Source organism: Leptonotus elevatus, chromosome 14 (assembly GCF_054856555.1).
Source record: "Leptonotus elevatus isolate MCC_2025b chromosome 14, RoL_Lele_1.0, whole genome shotgun sequence".
NCBI lineage: Eukaryota > Metazoa > Chordata > Actinopteri > Syngnathiformes > Syngnathidae > Leptonotus > Leptonotus elevatus.
The window spans coordinates 20,305,514-20,331,113 of record NC_141252.1 but is presented as its reverse complement, the minus strand read 5'-3'; the positions used below and the strand labels follow the sequence as shown (position 1 = coordinate 20,331,113).

Sequence of the window (25,600 nt, the reverse complement as noted above, 5' to 3'; positions counted from 1 at the left end):
TAGTCAGTGATACAGTAATTTCATAATTCATGAAATTTAGTTAAAAAGATGTACTGTACTGTAAACAACGAGTGAATTGATTTGTGTTGATGTCATTTTCCTGCCACTAGATGGCATTATTACATTTGTAAGACATGGGTGACACCTCAGTGCATTTTTCTATCTAATCTTTAACATAAAGTAACTTGTGAAATTCTGCATATTTTTAAAATTGTAAAATACAACTTGACCCCAGTCTCCACAAATATTACATTTATTACTGCTAAATTTTGACGTGGACGATCGTGCCTGCTGCGTTGCAACTGGAATTCCCCCAGTACAGGCTTTCCAAGCAAGGAGTGCACATTAAAATATTTGTGTAAATTGAGTTCCAAAATCTGTAAATGTTGTTGTGCGACTTTGGTAAGCGGGCTTGACAAACTGCCGGTTGGAGCATTTCCCGCCGACATACGCTGCACACCATAATTACTGGCATCCCTGGTTTAGAAGTGTTCTTTAGCTTTTAATAAATGCAAAGTTTTTGCGATGTTGCTTTAAAATCTTTACATCGTCAATCAACTGTAACGTAAATGATTGTTGAAGGTATCTTAAAAGGAAGTGGAACTGGGTAGTCCACAATGTAAACACAGGATTTGTTGAAACTAGTGTAAAGCAGCACATCCACAAAACATCCTCAAATGAACTATCATGTTATGGGTGATTTTAACAGTGGTACAGGCTTGACGAAAGGATGGGGCAGAAATTGCATAGAATTTCTAATCCTCCTTTTAATCGTAATGATTAAGCAGTCTGTCTTCATGTGAGTTATAAAACATGAACCTTGGATTTGTTTGCAGAGTGTGTACCTTTTTAAAGGTGTGGCAAAGATTTTGCTCATTCACTTCGTATCTCCACCTGGATGGTTCAGAATGTTTATTTATTGCACAATAAATAATGTTTTTTTTCTTTTTAAATTAAACTCGCCTCAAGAAAACCTCAGCTTCTAAAGAGAGAGATTTTTTAACTGCTCTCAATCCACCGGTAGACCGCAATAGACTCATGTATAGCTTGGAGCTTTCCTCTCATATTAGGGCTGTAAAGGGACCTATGCAGAAGAAGAGGATAGTCGTTTCTTCTATCATGGAGGATGACAGATTTTCTCAACTATTGAAGTTGTACAAAAACAACAAGATCCAGACTACAAAATATTCCCTCCTGTCTTTCTTGCCCAAGAATCTTTTTGAGCAGCTCCATCGCTTTGCCAATGTCTACTTCATCTTCTTGGCCGTTCTCAATTTTGTACCAGTAGTGGAAGCTTTCCAGCCAGAAATTGCCGTCGTCCCGATCCTTCTGGTTCTCTCTGTGACAGCCATCAAAGATATCTGGGAGGACTACCGCAGGTTTAGATCAGATAATTTGGTTAACAAAACTGTCTGCCATATTTACAGCAGGTTGGTTTTTTTATGCCATTGTTAATTTCTATGGAAATGTATGTATAATTTAACAGTTAATAGCATGTACTTTACTTCCACATAAACATACTCTTTTTCATAAACTAACTCTTAACAATAAATGAAGACAACAGTGCTTTATTTTGATATCAGATCAAGTAAAACTAGGATCCAACCCTAAAAGTAGAGCTGAAATTGAACTATGGATTGTGTACAGGAATCTTGTCTGTCATCTATGCTATATATTGATCATTAGGTCTTGGAAAATGTTCCCTTTCCTCCTATAATTGATTTAAATACTGCTGTTTAACACAACTACTATGGTAAGCATATAAATGCATTTAGATTTTCCTGATAGCCTTGACAAAAAAATAATTACAGGCCTGACTGTGTTAACTCCTTCGCTCCCGGCTGGTTTACTGGATTTTGCAAGGTGTACATAATATTCGGTTATATTGCTATAAAAATATGGAACCTGCCAAAAGAAAGATTAGAGTCTCTTCTCTCATCTGGGAAAAAAGTATATTTGTATCGGTTTCCATTTTGCAGCTATTAGCATTAGAATGTAGCTAAGTTTCATTATTATTCACAAATCTGTTGAAAACACTGGGAAAAAGAGCTTGTTGCAACATGGCCCTGGTTTATCTCTTGTACTCTGCTGCCACCTGCCGGCCATTTTTTGTAAATACTACCATTGCTTTAAGCGAACTCATGTCAAAAGCTGCATCAAAGCCTTCTTTATGCGCTAGCATAATAAATACATTTTTGGGAGTGAAAGGACAAAGTATTAAAAAACGTACTTATACTAATGAGTTAAAATGTTACATATAAGCTTGGTAAGTTTACAACCCGTTACAGCTATACTATCCTGGCGTCCACTATAACAAATAAAAACATGAGATAACACCCCCCTAAAAAATCCAAGTTGTTCTTATGTAGGAGAAAAGAGTCAAAATCAGTAAAATAAATAAATAAATAAATTGCCCAGCAGAAAAAATGCGGGTGTGAAGGGGTTAAATGGTGTTGGAAGATAGTTTAATGATTAACCTCTTAATATCCATGTGTGGTGTTCTCTTTTGATGGTTGTGTACATTGTATGTACGTGTACGTTTTTTGAGTCGACATACACAGACGGCATCTTTATTCTCTGTTTATTTTTCTTCAGCAAGAAGAAAGCCTACATTGTTATATGCTGGAAAGATGTTCAAGTTGGAGACTTTGTTCGCCTATCTCGCAATGACGTCATCCCAGCTGACATTTTATTCCTGTATTCCTCTGATCCTCATGGCATATGTTACATTGAGACCGCCAACCTGGATGGAGAGACTAACCTGAAACAGAGACAGATTGTGGCAGGCCTTCCACTGCAGGTTCAGGTAAAAGGACTTTCTCATTTCATTGGCGCCAACACTCTTTTGGTTGCTTTTACATTGTATATCGTTCCATTAAAAATAATTTTAATAATTAATTAAAAAGAAAAAGAAATTTGAATCCCATAATGTAAATCTAATAAAAACTTTACAATGGATAGTAATCTTATGCCAGACTTTTTTTTTGTAATCATCAGATTAAGTCAATTGTAGAATACTCAATTTAATTTCACTTTTTCATCTTAAATTTGATGTTTTATTTTTTACACACTAATAAGAATATTGTCACAAACTAAGTATATAAAAAAAACTAACACACAGACAAAAAAACAACAGGTGGAATCACATTTCCAAGCATTTTCGTATCCATTCCTCTTTAACTCAATTTAACTTTATTTGTAGAACACTTTTACAAGAACTACAGATGTAACAATTTAGTGCTGTACATAATCGAACATACTGTACATGAAACAAATATAACTGTAAAGTGATAATTAAAGTATTTGTTTCTAATTAAATATATAAGCTGTGTTCCCTGCACATTGGCATTTAACATGCATACTAGAGGGTGAAACGGGAGTGAATTTTTCCATCCCATCCCGCTCCAACAGAAAACATCTAGTCCCAGACCATAGTAAAAAAAAAAAGGGAAAAAAAGGGTTTAGGTTAGGAAATAAATAAATATCAATTTTCAACACTATTTCTATCAATCTCTTCTCATTGTTTACGTGACAAAAACCAGGAAGCACCGATGCCGCTGGAAACGAACAAACCTAATGTAACACTAGATGTTCGGGAAGACGAGAGTGTATCGTGGATCACTCCAAACAAAGGTCATGGGAAAGATAACAGTATTCAGAGAGGGAATAGCTCCAGGGCAACTTTAACGACAACACAAAAACGGTCTCAATCGCTCCCCCCTCCTTTCCATGTATCCTTCCGCCAATTGCGTTAATTTACAATAGTTCCGTCCCCCCAAATCAGAAACAAAATAGATCACCACAAATATATATTTCAAGGTGAAAATAAATCTTACACTAACATAGGCGATTCGACGCTGCAATTAATTCTGTTCTCGCAGAATTACTCACCGTTTTCTTGTTGAATGTTGAACAGCAAGACGCGCTTCGTGCATTTTTTATCTGGTAAAGATGTTCGTGCTTAAAATAAAAAAAAATCCTGATATGATAGTCCATTGGTATCGAACCATCGATTGTACTAATGTGGCCCAAGTGGGGTTTGAACCCAGGTTCTCCGTGGTGGGAGGCAATTGCTGTAAGCACTGAGCTAACTTGACTTATATTTTTGAAAAGTGTCATCTGATGCTGAAAGCTAACATGCATTTAATAATTTCAGTGAAATTTATAATCTATTAGTCAGTTGGAATACACATATACCACTTAGCATAATGACCATGGATATATTTGCAATGCACAGTCGGAGGTGGCATTTGAACCTGCAACCTCCTAGTTACTGGACAATGCACTTTACCAATTGCGCCACCGAGCAGTATCAGACACCTGGCAATTGTATGTATGGAAGTGGGCGTAGAAAGTGGTACTAAAGTTCAATGTCAGTCCCATTGAAAATGAATGGGGAAAAGTTCATATTTAACATTAAATTGTGCGAATACTCTATGTCAAATCAGACGACATATTCCCAAGAAGGCGAGAATTTCAGCATTCCCACAACAACGATATCGTCGCTTTTTAATACCAAAAAGGTTTTGTGGTCCCAGTGAAATTTTTTATTCCGTGTTAGACAGTCCAAATGGCTCTGAGTGTTTAAGATTGCCGACCCCTACTCTAGACCCTTGCCTCTTGGAGTCTTTATTGAAATTATTTCACTTTCCTTTATTATTAGTACAGTCTCCCTCATACTTGCACAATGTGACACAGCGAAATCCAGCTCGGTGGCACTTACAGTTGCAACCACACAGCCACAGTTGAGGGGGAATGAGCATCCCTTGCGGACATATTCCAGGACTGCCCAATATGGCACCCAGACTTTGGTTCTGTCATTCCATTCCCAACCCCACCCACCCACTGGCATCTGGATTCCGTGGAGTTTTGAAGGGATTGCTTCCATCACTTTAAATTAAGTGTTCATGTGTTAATACCAATTATTAGATTATTTAAAACAGCTGTAATGAGTTGGTTCACCAAACCAAATAAAAAACTATACGTGACACAACTTCTTTAGTTATCCAATATTGTTTGTTCAATCTGCTGATTTTATTTCAATGGACAAATTAAGAGGAATTTGCATAGCTAGCTTGCAAGATCGGTAATCAACATGGTGAATATATGTAAAATCACTGTACACTTACCTTGTATATGATTCTTCTTGTCTTGGGAAACTTGAAACATCCAAAGGTGCCTCAGTGGCTCAGTGGTTAATGTGTGAAACCAGGACAAAGCACATTGTTGTTGGTTTAAAAAAAAAAGAAGAAGAATTTTTTACATTTTGCAGTGGACTGTACAACATTTTACTAAAACCAGCTGAATCCGATGGCAAAGCTTGGGTAAACTGATTGAATAGGCCTACATTCATCTGGAGCATTTTATAGAACCCTGAAAAAATGTCTGCACCTTTTGTGACATGATATCAGAAATAGCCAATGCATGATAAAGGATTTTGCAAAATAATATTTGTCACACTAGAATGATGGTAACATGTTGAAAATTATTGCTTAAGGGTAAAGGGTTTAGAGGCCTGAATTGTATTATTTCATTTCAGAAAGCTGGGGACTTTTTCAAGCAAAAAGTGACCATGACAATAAATTTGGCATTAAAATGACTTTAAACAGGACAATACTATCAAAAATAGATTCCTTAAATCAAATCAAGAAGAATTGTTTTTCGTTATGCTGTACAACAATTTAAGACTAAAGGAAAGCTTCGAGGTATCAGTTTCATTTGCCATCATTACATACATTCACTATTTTTTTCAGGCAAGAGTTGAAATTAAACATTTAACAGAATAGCTAGTTAGTTTTAATCAATGGTGTATTACTTTCGGATAACCTTTTTTATGGGTTTTCTCCCTAAGGGAGTGGAGTTTAACCCTGAGAGCTTCCACAGTCGTATTGAGTGTGAGAATCCCAACAACGACCTTGGCACGTTTCGCGGTTTTATGTAAGTACCATAATGAGGTCTATATGGACTCTTTGCACAAATCCACCACTTCCTTAACTCAATACCACACCTTCATTTCCAGTCTTTCATGAGTGGACAAGCTGATTAATCCAGGTTTGCCTGACCTCAGTAACTACGACGACAATGGCCAGACACACCTGGATTAATCAATTTGCCCACTCATGGTATTAAGTTCAGGAAGTAGTCGAGCTGTGCAAAGAGACCATTAATGGCTGACTTTGATGTTTTTTTTTGTTTTGTTTTTTGCATAAAACTAGTATGTTTATTTTATTTTTTTTAATTCAGGGAACACTCTAGCGGGGCACGTGCTGGACTTGACAATAACAACCTCCTGCTGAGAAGTTGCACTATTCGTAACACGGAGACTGTCGTTGGAATTGTGGTCTATGCTGGTAAGACGACAGCAGGTTATTAATATTTGGTTGCAGTTAAAGTGTTATGAAATGGACATAATGTAATCAATTTCAGGACTAACTTATTTTTAGTGACAACTTGTTTGGTAACGTTTAGGGTTTAGGCTTTTCTCTTTGTAACCAAATATGCTTTGCTATTGTGTGACTCAGGACAAGAGACCAAAGCCATGATGAACAACAGCGGGCCGAGGTGTAAACGTAGCAAACTGGAAAATCACCTAAACACTGATATACTGTTGTGTGTGCTCTTGCTGATCATCATGTGTCTCACCACTGCTATAGGTGTGTACTCAAAATGAGATATAAAAAAACAAGATTGCTTTTTTTTTTTTACATTGTAGTGTTAATTTCATCAATGAAAACTAAACAAAAATAATTTCGTCAACACACATTTTTCACTGGACTAATACGAGACGAGACTAAAACCCTCATTAATAAACAATAACTGGGATGACTAATGAAGACAAGACAAAAATGTACTTCACTTAATAAAAACTGGACTAAAATCTATGGACATTTTAGTTCATGAACAAAAACGAGACGAAAATGATATGATTTTGTAAAATCTTGTCTCATGTGACAATAACACAATCCCTTTCAAATCTAGCTAGTGCAATATGCATAAACACATGGGACAGACAGGAGGTGGATTCACGGTGAAAAGTGAAAAAAAAAAAAGTAAATTATAGTTATATGTTAATCCGACCGCTAACTTATGCTGACTAATTTACTAGCTCATAGCATGAAGCCATAGTAGCGAGCCACTTGTTGATATACTGTGATTGTGTTTGCTGTTTTTCATCAAAAATATGAGAATTTTTTTCAATGTGAAATAGTTTTAGATTTAAAATAAAAAATAAATTAAAAAAGGGGGCTAAATGATTGTCCTGACTAAAACGTTAACAGTAATAAAATTATGTTTTCTTGGGCTAAAATGCTAGATTTATAGTCGACTAAAAATGGACTAAATAAAAACGGGATGAGGTTGACTAACTATGATAAAGATAAAAACTAACAAGTGTGATGGAAACTGAACTAAAACTGAGACTAAATTTATAAATGTTGAGTAAAATAAACAACACTAGTACATTGTTGACAGTCAGACAAGTTGTCTACGACAATCGGTGTCAGTCAGTGTCTTCATGGAAAAAAGTATTTGTAAACATAACACTACATTCTAAACAGTATTTAAAATGAGATTGTGCCAGGGATTTGTTTGCTATGGTTGTTATGTGTTTTCAGGGCATGGACTCTGGCTAAAACGGTTAAAAAATGCATTCTTTTTGGTTGATGAAGAGATACCTCCTGCCCTGGCTGGCTTTTATGTTTTTTGGACCATGATAATTGTGCTGCAAGTAAGTTGGTCAAATGTTTTTTTCCCCCTCTGCGCCTACTTTGTGCTTAACTCATTCAAACCCCAAAACGTTTAAAAATATGTTTTTTAATACATTGTCCTTCACTCCCAAAAATGTATTTATACATTTTTTTGTATATATTTTTTAATGCTAGAGCATACAGAAGGCTTTGATATGAAGAGGTCGCTTTAAGCAATGGTAGTATTACAAAAAACGGCCAGCAGGTGGCAGTAGAGTATAAGAGATCAGCCAGGGCCATGTTGCAAACAAGCTCTTTTTGAAAGTGTTTTCAACAGGTTTGTGAATAATGATGAAACGTAACTATTTTGTAATGTTAATTGCTGCAAAACGGAAACCGATACAAATAAACTTTTTTTTCCTGATGAAAGAAGAGACTAATCTTTCTTTTGGCAAGTTCGATGTTTTTATAGCAATAGAACAGAATATTATGTAGACCTTGCAAAATCTTTCAAAATCCAGTAAAACAGCCGGGAGTGAAGGTAGTTGCTTCAGAAAAAATGGCTGGTAGTGAATGAGTTAATCAAAATTAACAGGCTCTGACTTTTTTCCCCTTAACTTTTTCCCCTTTATGTGATGTGTATCATGCCGCTAAACAATGCTATAATTATTGACAGGTGCTGATTCCCATCTCCCTGTATGTGTCTATTGAGATTGTGAAGCTGGGTCAGATCTATTTTATTCAAAACGATCTTGACCTCTACAATGAGCACGCGGACTGCAGGATCCAATGCCGTGCTCTTAACATCACTGAGAACCTGGGTCAGATCCAGTATTTGTTCTCTGATAAGACAGGAACCCTAACAGAAAACAACATGGTGTTTCGCCGTTGCAGTATATATGGGATTGAATATCCTCATGAGGAAAATGGTAAATTCTCCTTCAAAAATTATATTTCAGTAACGAAGGGTGGTGCTCCCCAATTTGCAAACAATCTAAAGTGCACAATCGCTGCTCTGTTTTAATCTCATGACATATTTTGTTTTTTGTTTTTTAGGGGTGTTCGAAAAAATAGATTCGGCTATATATATATATTACAGCACGCAATTCTTGAATCGATTCAATATGCGGCCGAATCGATTTTTAAACATCAATTTTTTATGGAAATATTCAACAAAACGTCTTACTTAGGGTTATGATTTACACATTTAGCATGGAAGAATGTTATATTAATGGAACATTAAACCTTAATATTTGATTTCAGTGCTGTTCAAACATGAAACAGACTGCAACCTGTTAAATGCAGTGGCTCACTTATAAGCCTGAATTTTCAGATAAATAAATATATTTTCGTACAAATCTTACAGCGTACATGTACAAGTTTACTGATTTGTATTTTCTAAATGTGAGTTTAAAAAAAATGCAATAATTAATTTATGGATTCTTATCGGGATTAATTGGTATCGAATCGAATTGTGACCTATGAATCATGATACGAATCGAATCGCCAGGTAGTAGGCAATTTTACACCCCTAGTTTTTTTTCTACTTCTTTTGTGTTATTTTTTTGTAGGTGGAATCCTTTGAAGAAGAAAAAAATAAATGTATATTATTCTATATAATTTTGTTGCATTTGAAGGAGACAATGCTAATAATAATAATGATAATGATGATGATCACAATCAAAATAACCGACAACACTGGATAACACTAGGAAACTATTTGGGAGGAAAATCTTTGAGTTTAATTTTAATGCTGATTAAACCTAAAATTGGCATGCTGATTCCAAATTTCTAGCATGTCAAGTTTTTTTCTTCACAGCATACCCTCCAGATAAGCAAAATTCCACAGATAAGCTGTAGTAAGAAGGACTGACTCCTGCTTGACACTCAGCATTCAGGGTTAGAATTAGGTGTTAGATCACCAGATGATTTCCGAGCGAGGCACCACTGCTGCTCACCGCTCTGTCAGGGGATGGGTCAAATGCGGAGTACAAATTTCATTCCACTCGGTGTTGCTGACAGTCAATGGTACTTTAACCTTTAACAATTGAAACAATGCGATGAGAGGTGTGTGCAGCACCCAACAGGTCAGTACTATCAATATCTGCAAACAGAAAGCTAGCATAGTAGGAATTACGAGTATTAGTGCTGGCTTTTCTCTTAACCTTGAAACCGTATACCTCATTAACTGTCCAACCTAAAGATAATTTCCCGTGGACTCACCAGCAGCGTAAGGTGGTCAATGCAAAGTGTGCTTGTCGTGGTTTTTGGTTGGGTTAGGGTTAGTGTTGGTGTTTTTCTGTCATGGGTTGGGTTTAGTTTGGGTTGTTTGACTTTTGTCCCCAAGTTACTTTAGTTAGCTATGATCTGTGTTTTGTTTTTCTTGTGTCTCCCTTGTCTCCTCAAGCAATATCATGTCCACCTGTGTTTGCCTGCCCTTCCTCGTGTGTCAACCAATCAGTGACCTTAGCCACTTGTGTCTTGCTTAGGTGTGTCTTGTTATGTCTATTAGTTTGTGTATTTAGTCTTGTGTTTTCCCTCTGTCTGCGTCGATCCATTGATGTTTGTTATTGTTTCCTACCGTCATGCTTCCGTGTTTTTGCTCTGTAGTTCTCCCCACGTTTTGCCTTGCTTGCCGTTTTTGGACTTTGTTGTTTTGTTTCCCAGTCAGTACCTTGTTTGCTTCCTTGCTTTTGTTTTATTAAATATTCGTTTGGACTTCACCTTTGCCTGCTGACTCTGCTTCCCTGCATCTGGGTCCACCTACCTCAACCACACCCGCAAAACATAACAGCGCTAGGTGGTGGTCAATGGCGGTCTGATCCACTGCTACAGAAGCTGTCTCAAAGGACGTGCAATGTAACATCTCTGGCAGGGAAGAAGAAGTACATGTGTCATATACACACAGAGGGTTGAGGGGTCTGGAATTGCCCGTGGTGAGAAGCACCGAGTAATTGTGGGCATATTTAATGCCCCCCGGCGTGGTGCCTGTACGTTGGGGTTTACCCTGGTGGATAAGAGGGTAGCCGCCTCCTGCCTTTGATGGGGGGGGGGGGGGGGGGGGGGGATTCTGTCTGTTATATAGCAGTTCAGATTACCCATCCTTCCTTGGATTCCTTGGAGAGGGTGGAGAGCATTCTAGTGGAGACTGCATCGTTCTAGTGATGGACGTTGCAACCTGGAAGGGCGTGATTGGGAGGAATTTGCGGTTGCATGTCTTGGACTCCCGGGTAAAGAAAAGGGGTAGAGCTGTCAACCCATCACCAGATGGTGGTGTGTTGGTTTTGATGGTGGGGGAAGATGCCGTTCCGACCTGGTAGACCCAAACATAGGGTGAGAATCTTGGTCATTCTTGGAAGGGGGGATTCAGAGTAAAGCCATTGCTCCTCTGCGTTTAAAGGAGTCAGATGAGGGGGCTTAGGCAACTTTTGTCAGGATGCCTTCTGGACTCCACCCTGGTGAGTTGTTGCTGGCACATGCTACTGGGAAGAGACCCCGGGGACGACCCAGGACCTGCTGGAGAGACTATGTATTCCAGTTAGCCTGGGAACACGTCGGGATTCTCCTGGAAGAGCTCGACGAATTGGCTGGCAAGAGAAAAGTCTGGGCTTCCCTACTAAAGCTGCTGCCCTGTGACCTGACCCCCAATAAGTAGAAGATGTGGATGGATGGCTAGATGAATAATAATGTCAATGATTGTTTTTACTAGATGCAAGTTATGACAATTTGACTTAATTTGTCCATCTTCCAACTGCATGAAACATCTCACAAAAAATTATTTTGCTCACTTGTTGAAATTCTATTTTTGTGTGATGTTTGTCAGGTCGTAGACTGGAAATGTATGAGGCAGAGAAGAATAAAACTGCTGGTTGCTCTGGAACTCTAAAATCTGCTTGCAGACGTACTGGTAAATCTCTGAGCTGCCGTCCCTTCAGCTGTAACTGCAGTTCAGTATCCCTTCACACACTCACTGCTAGGTCTGAAGAAGACGAGCAACTGTCGAATCACTTCCTTCCTGGGACCAGTGCCTTTTGCAGCCGAATGGTTAGTTACAGACAGCCTGAAAAATACACTGCGCAGTAGTCCACTTTCATGCTCCATCAAACATGATAATTACCTGGCTGCTATCATGATTTTTTCCCCCCTTTTTCCAGATTTTTTTTTTCTCTTGCCCGTTCATTAGATTTAGCTCTATAATACTGTATACTTGCAGTATAATGGAAAAGCCTCTTCCTCTTTGTAGGACCCATTATAAGTCTGTTTCTTGGCCCGACTTTCAATGAATCATATTTCTAACATGTCTATATACTGTATTACCTTCTGTCAGTCCAGAACGTCTATTACTCATAATTCACTTTGCACTCTTTTGTTTGAAAACACTCAAAGGGATGCACCTTAATTGAAGATTTAAACACTTAATCAATGATATTTAGAATTCTAGAACTTTATAATCAGGGTTGGGAAATCCAGGTCCAGAAAGTCAAAACCTTGCCACTGATTAGCTTTAGCCACAGGTCCTACTCATCTGTCAGGTAAACAAGTTCGTCTCCACCTGTTGAGTAGAACCACCTGTGGCTAGAACCAATATGTTTCAGAATTTTTACTTCCTGTACCTGGAGTGAGCTTCTTTTAGCAAAATGAGAAGCTAGAACAGGGATGGCGAGATCCGCTCCTCAAAGGTCGTAGTCCTTCCGGTCTAGTATACTTCCATTCTTCAACACAGCTAATTCATAATCAGCTCATCAGCCAGCTGTGCATAAGCCTGATAACGATCCTGTTAATTGGAATCAGCTGCAGTTTCGAGTAGGGAAACCTCTAAACCTGCAGAACCGCAGTTTGTCATACCTGAGCTAGAACTTTCCCTCAAGGTTCTTAAAGATTGTAAACAAATAACCTTGTCCTGCACCTTTTTATTCAGGCAAAGGAGGTGATACCAGACCCTGAGCTAGTGAAGAAGTTGAGCAGAGTTTGCTCTCCGATGCCGCCTTCTGGCAATGCCACTTTTGAAGCGACATCCAGTTTGGAACTCGCCTACATTACAGACTTTTTCCTGGCATTGGCTATTTGCAACAGTGTGATGGTTTCATCACCCATGCAGCCTCAACATGTGGTGAGTCAGAGTTTGGAGTTTATTTTTTTTTTCTTACCTTGCTGACAGTTTCGGCTGTCACTTTGTTAGAGTGAACAGCCAATTGGGTCAGGGAGCCTTTTTTTTGAAGGTTTTCTAGAACTGCGCTGGTGAGAATACATGTTAGGTTCAGTTTACCTAGAACATTTAATAAACAACAGACAAGGAAGTAAGACAAGAGACTTAGATTATTTTTGCTAGCGAGGAGAACGGACAGAGATGTGCACAGATTACAATTTCCGAACCGCTGAGGCACACTCTCCCGAGGCCTCTTTTTATTTTTTTACAGGGCGTTCCCTAGTTACACAGCTGTTGCTGCTCTAAAGGGGAGGGCGTTACACAGCTGCAACATTAAAACCATCGCGGATATAAGTCATTGCGCAGATAATAATACAGACGTATTTTTCTTTGGTGCTCCAACAACAAAATGTTTCAGTCCTTATCTTTTGATAAGGGCACAGTTACTATTCTGTAGTTGCAGAAGTAGGATTCAAACAAGGTTATACTGCTGAATAAATGACTTGCAATACTATAAGAATAAATATGGGATAACTTATATACATATATTCTAACAATATATTGAAGGAAAATGGCCTTTTGTGTATGTAGAAAAAGTTTTAGACCTTTGTGTCCAGCTCACGAAAAATAGGAGCAAACACAAAAGTGTTGCGTTTTATATTTTTGTTCATTTGTAAATTGCTTCGGTCTTCAGCTTGGTTTTTCCTCTTATGGTGTCTACCACTCCTTCCCTACCACAGGTGGCTGCGGCACAAACACCTCGTAAGTCTCTGGATGATATCAAACAGATATTCCAGCGCTTCAGTTCCCCGTTGTTCTCAGCCTTCTCCACCCATTCACCTACTCGGAGCAGAGGCAGCTGTATAAAAACTGTTGACATTTTGGGTAATGGGAATTCATACTCGGATGGGGCCAGTGACAATGCAGAGGACATGACAAACAGAGGCGTTGTTGAGAATGACACAGATGATGAACTACAATATGAGGCAGTGAGTCCAGACGAGGCTGCTCTGGTCCATGCAGCTCGAGTGTATCACTGCACCCTGCGGGGACGATCTGCAAATAGCTTCCTTGTAGACCTGCCTGGAATTAGTGCCCTGGTCGTCCAGCTGCTCCATATCCTGCCCTTTGACTCCAACAGGAAAAGGATGTCTGTGGTGGTCCGCCACCCTCTCACAGGACAAGTGATGGTCTTAACCAAGGGCGCAGATTCGGTCATCATGGATCTAGTGGAGACACCTAAAGGTAACAATATGAAGTGTAGACAGAAACAGTCAGTTTGATGATTAGCAGAGATTTTGTGTACTGTTTAATGGGTCATGTTTAGGGGCAGAAGAAACTCAGAAGACCTACAATCGCATCAGGGAGAAAACCCAGAAGCATTTAGACAACTATGCTAGAGAAGGCCTCCGTACTCTTTGCATTGCTAAAAAGGTAACTACGCTTCTTAAATCTTGGCTCTTTTTTCCAGATGAAAATGTATTTAATGTTCTCTCTTAAGTAATGAATTTAACTGTATTTAGCATCTCTGGAACAAGCTGTGATTAAATAGTGGATATAAAAGGTCTATACATGCCTGCTCCAACGAATGAATTTCACCGGATGTTGCTGTAGTATGCTTTTTGATCATAATTACAAAAGCTATATTTGGCCCAAATACGACACATCAGCCATACCTACAGTGAACCATGATGTTGTGGCAGCATCATGCTTTGGGGCCGTTTTCCTTCAGATGGAACTAGGGCCTTAAACAAGGTGAAAGGAATCATGAACAGTTCCAAAATGCTGGCTTTCTAGCAAAAAGAACGTACGGAAAAGCCTACTAGGACATCTGCAATACTGTATATCCGGGGTTAATCAGAGGGACTTATTGATGTCCCAATCTGATCACATGATCGGAAATCGGGGCCAGTCAATCTTCAGGCAGTGTTTCCACTAGGATTTCTTTCAGCAGCGGGGGCAGGCGTTCCGGGGGAACCGTGGCAACAAACGTGGCAAACAATTACTATCAATTAATTTACTCCCGTTAGCGACATTGAGTTTGCACTTGGCCAAATTAACTTATACGTTTACACTGCTGGCAAATGCGACCCAAATCATTTTTTTTGCCCAAATGCAACCTGTATCTGACTTTTTTATGTCAGTGCGAACATCTCAATTCTACGTGAATTGGTAAAGTTGTTTCGAGTAACCGGTGCAGTTTTGTTTTATTGGGCGTGGGGGTCTGGGGACTCAGAAAACCAGTCAATGCTGATTGGTTTTTTGAGTCCCCCAGACCCAATAAAACAAAACTGCACCTTTTAGAGTGTCCTTTTATCGTGGGCAGTCTAAGGCACACCTGTGCACTAATCAGCATCTTGATATGGCACAGCTGTGAGGTGGGATGGATTCTCGGCAAAGGAGAAGTGCTCACGATCACAGATTTATACTGGTTTGTGAACAATATTCTTGGAGAAATGGTGATATTGTGTATGTGAAAGAAGTTTTAGATCTTTGAGTTCATCAAAAACAATAGTGTTGCGTTTATATTTTTGTTTCGTATAATTCCAGTCTTTATTATATGTATTCCATGTTTTCCTGGTTGTGTGCTTGTTCCTATCTGCTGCTATTAGCGTCTACTGTACTGTACATTTGATGCGTTATCTTGCTAAGCAGACATGGGTGGGGAAAAGATTGATGAATATAAGGACGTTTTTGAAGAAAAAAGTAAGCCACCATCACTGCTGGTACTAACAATTAGTTAGTTGTGGCCACGGCCCTGCTAACATAGCGGAAAGTCCCATGCTATTACTTGTCAATTAAACTGCAATGCATGTAAAGCTCATGGCTGTTTACATAAAGATGAAGCGGATTTTAACTCTTTGACCGCCAAAAACGTTTAATAACGTTTAGTAAAATCCAAATGAGTGCCGCCAAAGACGTTAAAAGACGTTCACTATGGGTTTTTTTTGTTTTGTTTTTTTAAACGGGTGGAGGAAAGCCTTGGCAAGATGTGCTGAAAGTATCAAGCAGATCGAGTTAGTATAATGACTATTTTTGGGCACTAGATGGCAGCGATGACTCTCTTTGGACAAGATCGGGTAGGAGTCAGTAGAAGACGTGAGGTGGAGCGAGAGTGTTGGGCGAATGGCTGAGGAAGCGAAAATGCCGACCGGTTGCAAGCAGCTCACGCTTGAGCATTTTTCTCAAAAAAACGAAAAGCATCGACCAATGCTAAAGAGCACATTGATGATGATGATGATGGTGACTCCGAGGTTGACGCCGAAGTTGGAAGCGTTGACACTGAAGTTGGAAGCGTTGACGCGGCGGCTTCGATCACGTCGTAAAGCCTCACCGGCTAGCGATGCTAACGGCGGAAAACGTGGTGCACAACCGAGCACTTCTGTACAGGCGGACGTTCATTCGGACGATGAAGAGTACCCCGAGTCCAATGCATATTCATCGGAGGAGTGGGTACAGTCTGATCACAGAGAAGACACTGGTTCTGGACTACGATGCCACCATGAATGGAGTGGATAAGATGGATCAGAACATCTCTTACCACCCGGTATAGGAACTGAAGGACATGAGGAAGCCAGACGTAACACCAGGTCACCGTATCATGATCCTGAGAGTAGACTTGATGACAACATGGCCAAACACACACGCACGCAGGGGAGTTTTACACAATATACCTCACAAAAAGAAAAACTGTGTAGTTGAAACATCCACACAATTGTAAATAGTACCACAGTTGCACACATTTGTAAATAGTTTGCCAAATTATTTTGTCAAATTGTTACAATGTTGAATGTAAATAAACGTATTTTGCTATCAAAAAACACTTTTTCATTGTTGGTGGTAGTGTTTTACAGAAGTAAAGCACTGTTCGGGTGTTTGTGGCATCATTTATGGAGAAAAAAAAAGGTGTCAAATTCACTAGAGTGCATGAAATAATATCGTTTCACAAAAAGCTTGTTTCTCCGTATTTTGGTCCAAAACAGAGCATTTGAATGAAACTAACCTATTTTCTATTGTTGATTACTGAAAAACGGAATAAGGTAGAAACTAACTTTTTTTTTCTGATGAAAGATGAGAGTTCAATCTTTCATTTGGTAGTATCTGTGTAGTCCAAACACAAAATTTTCTGTGGACCTTGAAAGATCAGTCAAAATGCTTAAATCAGTTGGCACCCACATATCCTCTTTTCTGAAAATGCTTGGCAGTCAAAGAGTTAAAGTGAACTTTATGCTTGGAGTTAAGCTCATTTACTTATCATTAGGGATGCACCGAATTTAATTTTTTGGGCCGAAACCGAAAACCGAAAATGAAAAATGCTTAGCCGAAAACCGAAACGCGGGAAAAAAATTATGCCAATTTTTACTACCAATGTGTTTATTATAATTAATTAAAATTATAATATTATTCTAAAATATTTATTTAGCACTGGCATTTTAACAAAGCACAATATAAATTGAAATGTGCCCACACCGCAGACATGTTGGCTAATGGTACATTAAACACCAAACGAGGGTTGAGCATTTTCTGGCGGTGTGATTGCACTTTAGAGTCAATGTAGTTCGCACAGGACACTAGGTGCGGCACACTTAAAATTCACACATTCACCAACGTTTAAAAATAAATACATTTGTTCGCACCAGCTAATCGGCTTCGGGAACGGACTGCAAAGTCACACAGCGTCATGTACAGCTCTGTCGCCACCCGGAGATAGCGATAAATGTTTCTGTTTGAAACTGTTGGTAGCAATAGTGCTAGCATTAGCTTAAGTATTTAGCATGCCCACCGGGATGCCGGTGAAAAAGTGGAAGCGTTCAAGGGGCTCTTAAAAAAAAGAAAAAAGGAAGGCGCTACAGGAGAAAGAGTAGCTCACCTGTACTGCAGTACAAGGCAGTTCTGTTTATTTCGACCCACTTAAATGTTGTACACCAAGCGACGCCCCTCTCCTCCGGTGTGCGCAATGATCCCTGGATCTGCTGCGACCGACCGGTGCAAACTCACACGGTGAAAACCAGCGAGAAGCGAAGCGGACACTAACCCCCGCGTTCGCTGTTTAATTCAAACAGACTCTTGCTTCTAGCGTTTTTTTGCTTGCGTCACTACAACATCCTATTTCGGCCATATTCTTTCGGCTTTAATTTTATTTCGGCCAAATGCCGAAAATGACAAAAACAGCCATTTTTGTCCGAAATTTTTTGGTGGCCGAATATTCGTTGCATCACTACTTATCATCATTTGATGATGATGATAATAATTCTAATTGACAAATAATACTAATTCTCCACCCATGTCAAATTGTAGGATGGTAGAAAGAGCAAGAAGGGAGCAACAGCTACTGGAAACGCGAGTCTAATGCCCGTATCCCACTGAGGGGTGAACAACATTTGCGATTGTTATTGAAGGTAGCAAATGTTCATATGTTGTCAGGGTTTGTTCAGGGTCACAACATTCGCTAAACGTTCTTTATACAGTTTTAAAGGGACTGCAACATGAAAAATCAACTTTCTTAGCAAACGTTGCAACCTTGAATTAATCCTGACGAACCCTAATAAAAAATCTACATTCGCTAGCTTCGCAAACGTTTGACCCCTCAGTGGGATAAGGGCTTTAAGGAATTCAGTTTACAGAAGAAGAAGAAAAACTCTGTTCGTGATGCAGGCAGTCTAGAAAGCAATGTGGACTTAATACTGTATTATAAATATGAAACATGTCAATCAAGGTGCATCATCATTTAGGTCTTACTTGACAACAACAAAAAAGGACAGTATAATGAAAGCAAAGTGAAGATATTTAAGACTACTTTAAGGCAGCTATATAGGCATGTATCATACACAATCTGCTTTAGATGATTAACAGTACGATATTTAAAAGCAAAAAAAGAAAATAACTAAAGACACTTAAAAACAGAAATAAACATTTAAATCTTAGAAATTATTAAAATTTCTAAATAAAAAAAAACTTACTGTGCAAGACAAAGAATTTGGAGGGGGAAAAAAACAACCTTTTGAAAGACCTCATCATAGATAGGCATTGGGGAAAGCATTGTTTTTAAAGGTATTACACCACGGTATTTTAAGCCCTTCCACAGTTAATTATAGACATATAATGATTTAATCTTACTTTTGACACCATCGCAATGTATTTTTAATGAAATATTAGGTGTTTTGCTGGTTAGTTTTCTAATGCGGAAGTAAAACGCCCTGTTCAGTAAAACCCCGCCTCTCCCCGTGTGCTTGCCGCGCCTCCGGCAAGCTGGCTGCAGTCTCCTGTTGGAGTCTGTGTTTGAAAACTCCTCTGAATACCACGCAACGCAAGCCATCAATTGTTCAATAAACATTTGAAACAAAACAGCTCCTTGCTGCAAGAATTCATGGAGGAGGGGAAGAGAGGGAAAAAAACCACCAGAGTGGGTCGTGAACCACCTACCTGTTTTCAGGGCGAACACACTAACCACTACACCATTTATTCAGTTAGTTCTAGCAGCGCAAAAGTTTTACTTGTAGTTTACACAAGTATCAGCCAGAAGCTTTTCTGGGATTTTAAGAGGGCCAATTGTCATTGCACTTTCGCATTGCAAATGTGAAAGGATAATTGATTGCTTTGAATTCATTTGGACAGAATGTTTACTGATAAAGGCTACTTTTGTCACTCTCCCATGGAGGTCTCAAAAAAAGTGGGCGTGCTTATAGTCCGCAGAGGTGGTGCAGGGGTGGATGCGCTCCTAATGTCGTCCAAAAGTGCCAACAGCTCGTTTTCTTAGGTTGAGAGGGACTGGTGCTTGGAGAGCAGAATGACCTAGAATTTCTCATAGGGGCGAATGGAGGAAAACACCACTTTGGTGATGTTTTTGTGAGGAATTTGCATTTTAACATGGCTAAAAGCTCCAAAAAGTTGGGCCGTGTTGGGGTGGGGGGCGCTCCTGCTCCTGGGTTTACTCTCACTTGGCTTCATCTGTCCTTCCTTCCTTTCCTCAGTCTCTCCTTCGGTCTCTTGAGGTCTCCCTGATTTTTTTGGATTTGTTGGAATTTAGATGTTTCTGGGGTTGGGGAAGAATTCTGGTGGGTGGCCCGGTGGGTGGTGTCTGGTCGGTGCTGGATTTCACTTTCCTTTGTTTTCTTTGGTCCCCTCGGGTCTCCTGACGGCGGTGTTCGGTTTAGGTGAACGGTATGGGATTTTTTCTAATAGGTTTTTGGTGAGCTAACAAATACACGCACGCACGCACGCACGCACATACACATACTCACCCACATACAAAAAAAATAAAATAAAAAATAACAAAAATAAAAATAAAAAAGAGCAATGAAGATGACATTACCGAATGAACAATACTGAGCTCTTTAGAAAAAAAAGGGAAAAAAAATTAAATAAAAAATAAATAACCAGAAGGTTTACTGTTCGATTCCCGCTCTCTCCAAGTCATGTGTCGTGTACTTGGGCAATGGAATTCACACACACATTGCCTCCAGTGCTACTCACACTGGTGTCTGTAAGGTGCGAATGTTTGGTGGTGGTCGGAGGCGCATACTGGCAGCCACGCTTCCGTCAACCTGCCCCAGGGCAGCTGTGGCTACTTAAGTAGTTCACCGCCACCACAGTGTGAGTGCATGAATAATGTATCCATTCCATTGTAAAGCCTCTTTGAGTGTCTAAAAAAGCACCATATTAATCTGATTTATTATTATTATTATTATTATTATTATTTTATAGGAATTTGATAATTTTCTTCAAAAACATAACATTCCATCAAATTCTCAGTATGCCTCACCAACCTCTCAGAATGAGATTGAGTTTCAGTTTATTTCTATCATTAACTAATTTGCTCCCAAAAACATATAAAACGTTCTATTTTAAATATTGGCATGGTCCCAAAAATGTATTTATAAATTTATGTTTTTTTTTAATGCTAGATCATCCAAAAGGCTTTGATGCAGCCTCTGACCTGAAGAGGTCGATTAAAGAAATGGTAGTTATTACAAAAACGACCAGCAGGTGGCAGCATAGTATACTTTTTTTCCTGATGAAAGAAGAGAGTCTAATCTTTCCATGTTTTTATAGCAATAGTACGCAATATTTTGTGGGCCTTGCAAAATCAGTCAAAATCCAGTAAAACAGCTGGGAGTGCTTTTGTGAAAATGGCTGGAAGTGAATGAGTTAAAAGAATGAAATAATTTTGAAAAATTAACAATAACAATCATAAAAATACAACCAAAAATAACTACAAAACAAGCAAAATTTGACAAAGCGCCCCTAACATTGATTTTCCATCTTCAAAAGGGAGTGGGAAGAAGTCACAAAACTTATTAAATCCTACCTTTTCTCCATGTTTTCTTATATTGCATACATTATCTATTTTCCATCCATGGTAAAAATAATACTGAAGATAACAACAGTAACAGTCATAATAAACCACTGATGACTGACTGCTGTGCCCAGGAAGTGACTTGTGTCATTTTGTTAGGCCAAATTATATGCAATCATAGCTGATGAGGCATGAGATGGAAAGACAGAGCCGTTTGTGTCAGGTATGTGTCAGAGGGAACAGTGAAGCAACATTTCCTAATATTTGCAGATATTAAATAATTTGATGCCCAGTCAATTGTAAATGAGCTGCAGCAACAGATCCAAAATACTGGTCTTGCGGAGCTTAAGGCGGGGTACACACTTACGTGAAGACAATCGGGCTGTTTTTGCCATGATTTTGCCTTTTCCCAAATAAGGATGTTAAAGACCAGACTATCTTACTGTATGTCTTATAAGATTGTCCTTATGTGTGAGCTGTGTTGAGTGTATTTGTCCAGGGGGCCGACAATCTTAAATAATGAACGTGTTCATTATTAATGACAGAAAATCTGATTCCCATTTAAAGCAACACTTAGGAACTTTCAGTTTACGTTGATTATGGCGGTGCCATATGAACAAAAGTGGTATTGTTATGTCTGAAGGAATACCACATTTCCTATGAGGACAAGCGCATTGTGTCGTTTTTTTAGCTCATGTCAGCGAATTAAATCCAGGCCAATGTTGATCCTTGACTGTCCTTTTATCCGGGTCTCCTCAGAAAAAAAATTTCAGTTGTTTTGCAGCTTCTGCCAGGAAGGCAGTAATCATGCGCCAACATTCAAATTGACTTCCGTCTTTGTAACAAATGGGGAAAGGGGGAAGTGTCATATGCCATAAAGCAGTCAGCAGATTTGTTTTTGTGTGGCAGTGTTTCTACCATCCTCCTTAAAGTTGCTTAATGCCAGTAAAAATGATACAGACACCCTCAGGCCATGGCAAAGGTACAATTCAACTAGTTTTAAGTTGATGTTTCATCAGAAGAGTTATGAAAATATTTTAATAAGGTTGAAAAGTTCAAATGTGAATGATTAATTGTGAACATAGCCACATCCCATTGTAAGAGGGTGTGCACATTTTTGCAATTACATTATCTCTGTTGTTCATTTTTACGTCTCCTCTCAAAATGATTTAAAAAATCAAATACATTTGTACAGGTAATAATTGATTGTTGATGGTGGAAAATGTTTGGGAACAAATTATTATGGTTGTGGGTTTTTTATATCACAAAAATAACAATGTAACAGGTGTGTGTGTGTGTGTAGACTTTTTATATCCACTGTATTATAATTATTTGTAATGCGCACTTGGTTTAATTTAGCGATTTTTTTTAGGATTTTGGAAACAATTATGTGGTTCATCATAACCATTTTTTTTGGACTCTTACACCCTCTGTGGACCAGGTACTAGGGGAAGAGGAGTATGAAGTGTGGCTGAAAAGACATTTGCTGGCAGAGAGCAGCATTGAGAACCGAGAAGAGCTGCTCTTTGAGTCTGCTGAGAGATTGGAGACCAACCTTACACTTTTGGGTAGGAAGTGGTCACTGTAGAGGTGACGGACAATTGATTATTTGAGTATAAATCACTGGTGCTGAACAGAACATGGCAGTTAAGATTTGTGTCAATTTTAAACATAAAACTGTCCTTAAGGCTTTCCATAAGCAAATTCAGGGTTAATGTTGACTCAATAATGATAAACCATTTCCACAATATCTGTTTTCATCAACCTATATTTGCATACCAAACCACACTATTGTAGTTTTGACATACACTGCCATCCAGTGGTCAACGTTTCTAAGTGCAAAAAAAAAGACAGACAACAAAATGGCCGACTGAAGTTCAGATGTGACGTGCAAGTTAGGAATATAAGTGTCTATTCCAGGAGGCCCTTGCAAGTAAAAAAAATATATTGGGACATCAAGCAACAACTAAGGAGTAATATAATTGTTAAAAATATCCAAGTATTAATTTAGTAATTTGAAGAAATGACGATTGTCCATGAGTCCACTAAATTACTACATCATTAGCTGTATTGTGACTACAACTTAGTTCTGCTGCAACTTTGTTGCTTTTGAAAATACTTCATCTGCAGTATTATTATTTATTTATTTTGTTTTAAGCATCAATCATTTTGTTTATTATAGCAAAAGTTAATGGATTTTATTCCTCATATGAGAGGAAGGATCCTGGTCCGTATGTTTTGTAGTGGTCAGGTGCAGAACATGCTAGCAAAACCTACAGGATAGTTGACCATATACCATCTGATTCAAGTGGGGATGATGTCAGCGGCAGTGATGATGAATGGTTGCCAGAAAAAAGAAAATTACTATCTGTACTTCATAAAAAATTCATTTTTCTTTGGGTAAATGTTTTTGCAATACATGTAATAGTTTTGAAATATGTTAAAAATATGTGAACACAATGTTAAAAATCAAACAGACATTTTCTATAGTGTTTAGATTTTTTATTTTTTTATTCTTTCCTTACAAACATTTCATTAATTGCTCAAATGCACGTTATCCACATTAGTGGACAAGTCACCAACTCCTTGAAAAATGTATGTTAAAAAAAATTAAGGTGTTTATTATTATTTTTCATGCCTAAAGAGTTGAGAAAAAAATCCAGATGTAGGTGATTATAATTTGCACGAAAGGGTTAAAAACCCATCAGAGCTGCTAGTAGTTGAAAGTGGTGTTGATGAGTTGAAATGTTTTTTTGGGATCAACATAACGTTATGGAGGTTTTCCAGTCAGATTTCAAGATGTAGCATAGCACAGTCAACACTGTTACGAATTTTTAATGACAACATACTGGCTAATGACACTGGAGACTATGTATTTTATTCTGTTGGCTTGTTTGCAGCACCAGGTGGGCGTTAGTTATAGTGCTCTAGAGTGGTTTAGATCCTACTTGGCAGGCAGGACCTTTTGTGTTAGCTCTGGTCCCACTCTTCCCCACTGTCCTATGGTGTTCCACAAGGTTACATTTTGGGGCCCCCTGCTTTTTTTGTTGTGGGTTCCATTTTTAAAAAAGCATGATATTTCCTTTCACTGCTATGCGGACAGTTCAAAGTGCAGTCCCCTCTAAAAGTATTGGAACGCCAAGGACAATTATTTTTGTTATTGTTGTATACTGAAGACATTTTAGTTTCAGATGAAAAGATGAATCCCATCCATCTATGTTCTTAACCGCTTGTACTCACAAGGGTCACGGGGGGCGCTGGAGCCTATCCCAGCTGGATGCAGGCGGTAGGCAGGGTACACCCTGAATTGGTTGCCAGCCAATCGCAGGGCACACAGAGACGAACAACCATACACACTCACAATCACACCTATGGACAATTTGGAGTGTTCAATTAGCCTGCCATGCATGTCTTTGGAATGTGGGAGGAAACCGGAGCACCTGGAGAAAACCCACGCAAGCACGGGGAGAACATGCAAACTCCACCCAGGAAGGCCAAAGCCCGGACTCAATCTCATGCCCTCAGCACTGGGAGGCAGACGTGCTAACCAGTCAGCCACCGTGCCGCCATGAAAATATTAATTTCAGACCAAATTTCAGAATACCAAATTTTATTTTAATGTATTTAGCTGGATGTATAAAACAACTCAGGATTCAGGACAGGTCACTTTTGTTTGAAGTCACCCACTTTTCATGTGAGCAAAAGTATTGGACGGACCTCATCTAATTATCATTAAGTGAATTACACTTAATATTTGGTGGCCTCACCCCTACTTGCAATAACTGCATCAAGCCAGCCACCCAGTGACTTTATCAGACTGTTCTGCATTCTTCATTTGAAATGCTTTACAGACCTTTACTGCAGCCTCTTTCAGTTCTTGTTTGTTTCTCCCTTCAGTCTCCTCTTCAGGTGGTAAAATGCAGGTTCTATTGGGTTACGGTCCGGTGACTTGACTTGGCCAGTCTTGAGTTAAATCCCCCCTTGTTGTTCACTATCTGGTGTTATACATGTAATATCAACCTGAGAGCTTGCCTCGACTGACCACTTTCCATGCGTAGGTGATGCAGAGTGCCTGCGTACATTCCGCAAAGCTTTTGGTAGAGATAGACTGATATGGGTTTTTCAGGGCCGATACCGATACCAATTATTAGTAGTCAATATTAATTTTCACTAAAAGTGAAAATATTGGCATGAAATATAGAAAAAATACAAACTCCAGCCCTTTTTTTGGTTGGGGGGGGGGGGTTAAAGCATTTGTTTATTGAACAACTTTTAGGGTTAGTAAAATGTTGCAGTTTAAAAAATTAATATTAGTCAATAAACATCTTCTTTTTTTTTATCTAACAAAAAGTTCAGAGATCATGTTTTCAAAAGGTAAATAAAAATTTAAACAGTTGTTTTCTATAGTAATTAAAGTATTTCAAAATATTTGAAGTATTAAATTTGTACTTATCTTAGTTTTAATTTCAAACA

The 25,600-nt window shown here is 38.8% G+C and overlaps 1 protein-coding gene across 1 annotated transcript in view; it reads left to right on the top strand.

Moving 5' to 3' along the window:
* Positions 1 to 25,600, top strand: part of atp10d (ATPase phospholipid transporting 10D) — a 45,621-nt gene that overhangs the window by 8,654 nt on the left and 11,367 nt on the right. Inside the window, exons 4-14 of the mRNA XM_086095200.1 lie at positions 2,596 to 2,806; positions 5,852 to 5,937; positions 6,244 to 6,350; positions 6,522 to 6,653; positions 7,614 to 7,726; positions 8,362 to 8,614; positions 11,509 to 11,729; positions 12,604 to 12,795; positions 13,572 to 14,076; positions 14,159 to 14,265; positions 22,569 to 22,711. Coding sequence (XP_085951326.1) covers positions 2,596 to 2,806; positions 5,852 to 5,937; positions 6,244 to 6,350; positions 6,522 to 6,653; positions 7,614 to 7,726; positions 8,362 to 8,614; positions 11,509 to 11,729; positions 12,604 to 12,795; positions 13,572 to 14,076; positions 14,159 to 14,265; positions 22,569 to 22,711 — 2,070 coding nt within the window. The remainder of the gene's footprint in view (positions 1 to 2,595; positions 2,807 to 5,851; positions 5,938 to 6,243; positions 6,351 to 6,521; positions 6,654 to 7,613; positions 7,727 to 8,361; positions 8,615 to 11,508; positions 11,730 to 12,603; positions 12,796 to 13,571; positions 14,077 to 14,158; positions 14,266 to 22,568; positions 22,712 to 25,600) is intronic.